Here is a 4,670-nt window from a genome sequence, read left to right on the forward strand (position 1 = left end):
GGAAGCAGGGGAGGGGAAGGGGGAGAAGAGGGAAGGGAGAACTGACAAGTGAAACATCAAAAAAAGAAAGAAAGAAAGAAAAGAAAGACTAGAAAGAATGTGTCCACACTCTAATATACAGACTGTTTAGAGAGCAGAATTGGGGGAGTGTTTTCCATCCCCCCTGAACCTCCCACATAGTCTGCAATAGACACCAGCGGGAGGGAGGGGAGAGTGTTGAAGAGACAGACAGGGGTGAAGGGACAGGTGGACTCAGCCAAGCAGAGCCCTCCCTCCCGTGGGCAGAACAGTCCTGATCCCCTAAGAGCTGGGCAGAAGCTGGAGGCTGGGTGAGAAGCCTTCTCTGCTGAGACGCTCTCCTCCTGCCTCAGACACCAGCATGACAAAGACCCAGCCTTCCCCTCCTCCCTGTCCTCCAGGTCACTGACCTCTCAGCCTCTACAGCCGCGAGAGATTAAACAGACGTTAATGGGAGGCAGCAGCACACCCAGAAGAGAACATACGCTACCATGTGCCGGGACCAGGGTTCAAACCCCCAGGCCCCAACAGCGAGGGGGAAGCTTTACAAGTGGTGAAGCAGTGCTGCGGGTATCTCTTTTTCTCTACGCCCTCCCCCTATTTCTCTTCTCTAGTGAAAGAAAGAGAAACAGACAGAAAAAAGAAAGAAAATATGGCCACCAGGCACAGAACCCCCAGTGATAATGCCAGTGGCAGTAAGTAAACGGGAAATAAATAATGTGTCAGCATCTAGTGCAGACAAATGGTGAGACCAGAGGAAGCTTCTGGGAGAGCAACCGAACGTTTTGATCGTTCTGATCATAGACAATAAGAGGAGTTTTGAGTTCCAGAGAGGAATTTGCACTGAGCAAATACCAATCCCGGGTAACCCTCACAGACATAAAGCATTTTGGTGTCAAGGTCACAGAAGGGAAAACCACAGCAGTTGACCCCACTGTGACTCTGACCATGAGGAACCACCAGAAACACATATAAACCCAGCCCAGCTGGGTTTCCCTCCGGGTAGCGACCTGTGGCCTACTCCAAGCCGCCACTCACAGCACTCCTTCTCCCTCCTGTTCAGATCTTTAACTTCCTTCTCCCTATACCCCCTCATCCCCCACTCCTTACCCCCCCCACTTCCTCTTTGCTATTCCCCCTTCCCGTTGTCCACCCCCTACTTACAGAAGACAGAGCTTTTGCAGACTCAGTTTATTATCGTTGTACTGGTCTAGACAGCAGAAGTTAGCTAGTTGTCACTTGTTGTTTCTGCACAGCTGGTGGACACCGTTTTGAGTCCGTAACTAGCGAAGAGTCAGAGCAGACAGGCCTCAGCATGAGCCTTCCTGAGGCCCCTCCGACAGCACAGCACATGCTCCCAGACGGCTTCTGTGTCCTGCGCACCATTGGGGAAGGGACCTACTCCATCATCCGGCTGGCCAGAGATCTGTGCAGCGGAGAGGAAGTCGTCATCAAGGTCATGAGGAAGTGGGATGCCTTGGGCCGGGAGACCGTGCACAGGGAGCGGGCCATCATGCAAAGCTTGAATCACCCCAACATCTTGCCGCTGCTGGGCACCATCGAGGAGGAAGACAGGCTGCTCCTGGTCCTGCCCTACGTGAGGGGGGGAGACCTGGGGGACTACCTGCTGCAGCACGGCCCCCTGAGGGAGGAGCAGGCCCGAGGGGTGTTCAGGCAGCTGGTGTCGGCCGTGCAGTACTGCCACGCCAAAGGCATAGCTCACAGGGACCTGAAGCCCGAGAACATTCTCCTAGAGAGCCGGGGCCGGGTCAAGGTCATCGACTTTGGTCTGAGTGTCAACTTTCTGCAGCAGACAATGGACACCCTGTGCGGCACACCAGTTTACATGGCACCTGAAATCATGCTGGGGGGCTGCTACGGGCCCGGGGTGGACATCTGGAGCCTGGGGGTGGTGCTCTACACCATGGTGACAGGTCACCGGCCATTTGTGCCGGCAGGATTCGGGAAGCCTTATCCAAGCACGCGCTTTAGACTGCCTCACCTGCTGTCCTCAGCCCTCCGACACCTTCTGGTCTCCATGATCAGACATGACCCGCGGGCGAGAGTCGGGTGGGAAGAGATCATGCGCCACCCTTGGGTGACACTCCACTCAGAAGCAATGACGCCCTATGTCGAGCCCACCCACTCCTGTGCGCCCACACAGAAGGTGTGTGTGGACACACGGGTCAGCAATCGTCCACCGGCCTTGCTTACTGACTCCCGGGGGGACAACAAGGCCCAGGGGCCTGACCACCCACCCAAGTGCGCCAGAGTCCCCGTCAGGCTGGACCTCTCTCTGGTCACCCCCAGCGCTGCCCCCACTGGCCAGCCCATCCCTCCCAGGCATCCTCTCAGAGTCTTCTCAGAGAGGCGGTGCGCATCCTGCCCACCAGCCTTGAGCACCAGCTCCCGTGAGGAAGACGAGGCCCGGGAGCCTGGCGATCTCTCCAAGTGCATCAGTCTCCCCCTCAGGCTGCATCCCACTGTGGCCACCCCCAGCCCCGGCCCCCCGCCCTTGCCTCCAAACACACCTCACACTAGCTGCACTGGCTCTGTCCCCTCCACGGAAATCACCCCTGGTTCTGGGGACAAGAGCTGCCCTCCCTCTAGCCAGAGCCCAGCAGCCTTTACCTGCTCCCCCTCCAGCCAAAAACCAGCAGCCAGCGCCTGGCCCCCCTCTAGCCAGAGACCAGCAGTCAGCTGCCCCAACTCCAGCCAGAGACCAGTGACCAGATGCCCCCCCTCCAGCCAGAGACCAGCAGTCAGCTCCCCCAACTCCAGCCAGAGACCAGTGACCAAATGCCCCCCCTCCAGCCAGAGACCAGCGGCCAGCTGCCCCCATTCCAGCCAGAGGCCAGCGGCCAGATGCCCCCCCTCCAGCCAGAGACCAGGGAACAGCTGTCCCCCCTCCAGCCAGAGACCAGCGGCCAGCTGCCCCCATTCCAGCCAGAGACCAGCGGCCAGATGCCCCCCCTCCAGCCAGAGACCAGGGAACAGCTGTCCCCCCTCCAGCCAGAGACCAGCGGCCAGCTGCCCCCATTCCAGCCAGAGACCAGCAGTCAGCTGCCCCCATTCCAGCCAAAGACCAGCGGCCAGATGCTCCCCCTCCAGCCAGAGACCAGTGGTCAGCTGCCCTAACTCCAGACAGAGACCAGCGGCCAGCTGTCTCCCCTCCAGCCAGAGACCAGCAGTCAGCAGCCCCCTCTCCAGCCAGAGACCAGCGGCCAGCTGCCCCCCCTCCAGCCAGAGACCAGCGGTCAGCAGCCCCCCCTCGACCTGGATCCCCGTCCGCCAGGGTACGGCCAGGAGGCGGGTGGTCACCCTGCTGAGGGCCATCTGTTGCTGCTGCCTCCACAGAGAGGCAGGAGGAGAACGTGCGGCCACACTGCCCGTGGCTGAGGAGGACGCTGAGCCCCCTGCCTGAGGACCTGGTGAGTGAGCAGAGCCCAGCCCCTCAGGGACGAGGAGGCTGCCCCCTGACTGGGCCTTCACTCTGGGGGGGGGGGCGTCCTGAGTCTCACAGGCCTGCTCTCTTCTCCGCAGGGCAGGCGGCGGCTGAAACAGTTGAGCAGGGCCGGCCCCGCATCCATCTGGAGGCACCTGGGGACCTGAGCGGCCGGACACCAGGGCTCCTGGGCAGCAGGAGGCAGCGCTGGGCCTCAATCCCAGGGCCTCTGCTCCTGCATCTCTCTGCTCCTGCCTGTGGGTGTGAGCTGTCTGCGGCTGAAGAGCCTTCGGATGAGCTGGGAGCCTGAAAGTGAAGTAAAACACGATGCTGCCTTCGCCTGGGTGGTGGTGTCTTTACCCGCAGCAGGGAGCCGCCCCAGGGTCCCGCCAGGTGGAGGGCGCTAGCAGGCTCCCCAGCTCCGTGTTCACTCTCTGTCCTCAGGGAATCCGGGACTGACCTGCTCAGGGTCCACAAGAAGTGGCCGCACAGAAGGCAGACTCCAGGTTCTCCGACTCCGGAGTCCAAGCCCCCCCCCCACCCCCCACACACACACTTCCCCAGAGAGAACTGTCTCCCCACAAGCCTGTGGACGGGACCAAACATCCCGACCCTCTGCTCCACCTGCCCGTCCAGTGGCTGCCCAGTGGCTGCCCAGCCGCTCAAGTGCAGGACCCTGAGTGAAGGGCCCTTTCCCACGTGACCTTCCGTGGGACGGAGCATCAGGACTGCTGGGTGGACATGAGTCTCATCTGAGGTAGCACTGTTTCCAGAAGGTTCTCTCCTGTCAGATTTTGCACCAGCTCCTCACAGCCCTTGATTGCGCCTGTCACCCAAGTCAGAGGTACATCCTGGGTTTCTGAAGTAAGATTCCTTAATCCCCCAACAGGTTAAGAGCGTTACCAGCACTCCCTGGGAAACACACCTTTTTATTTTTTAGAAATAAACTTAATACAAGAACTAAAAAAAAAAGCTTCCATGAGGGTCCAAGAGGTGAGGCCATGGCTAAAGTGCCTGACTCTCAAACATCTGGTCCCGAGTTTGCTCCCTGGCTTTCAATGTGCCAAAGTGACTTTCTCTCTCATTGATCAATAAATGATTTTGAAATGTTTCCAGCCTTCAAAAAATTGTTATTATGGGGGGGGGGGCGGGCAGTGGTGCACCTGGTTGAGCACAAGGACCTGGGTTCAAGCCCCTGCTCCTCACC

The 4,670-nt window shown here is 59.4% G+C and overlaps 1 protein-coding gene across 1 annotated transcript; it reads left to right on the forward strand.

The window, feature by feature from the left end:
- Positions 1-1,050: 1,050 nt before the first annotated feature.
- On the forward strand, positions 1,051-2,824 carry LOC132534697 (MAP/microtubule affinity-regulating kinase 4-like; the record flags this gene model as incomplete). The annotated part of the gene is made up of 1 exon (XM_060179162.1): positions 1,051-2,824. A coding segment is annotated over exon 1 (1,491 nt), but the record flags the coding sequence as incomplete, so codon positions are not given.
- Between the last annotated feature and the right edge of the window lie 1,846 nt (positions 2,825-4,670).

This window comes from Erinaceus europaeus, chromosome 19, assembly GCF_950295315.1.
Source record: "Erinaceus europaeus chromosome 19, mEriEur2.1, whole genome shotgun sequence".
NCBI lineage: Eukaryota > Metazoa > Chordata > Mammalia > Eulipotyphla > Erinaceidae > Erinaceus > Erinaceus europaeus.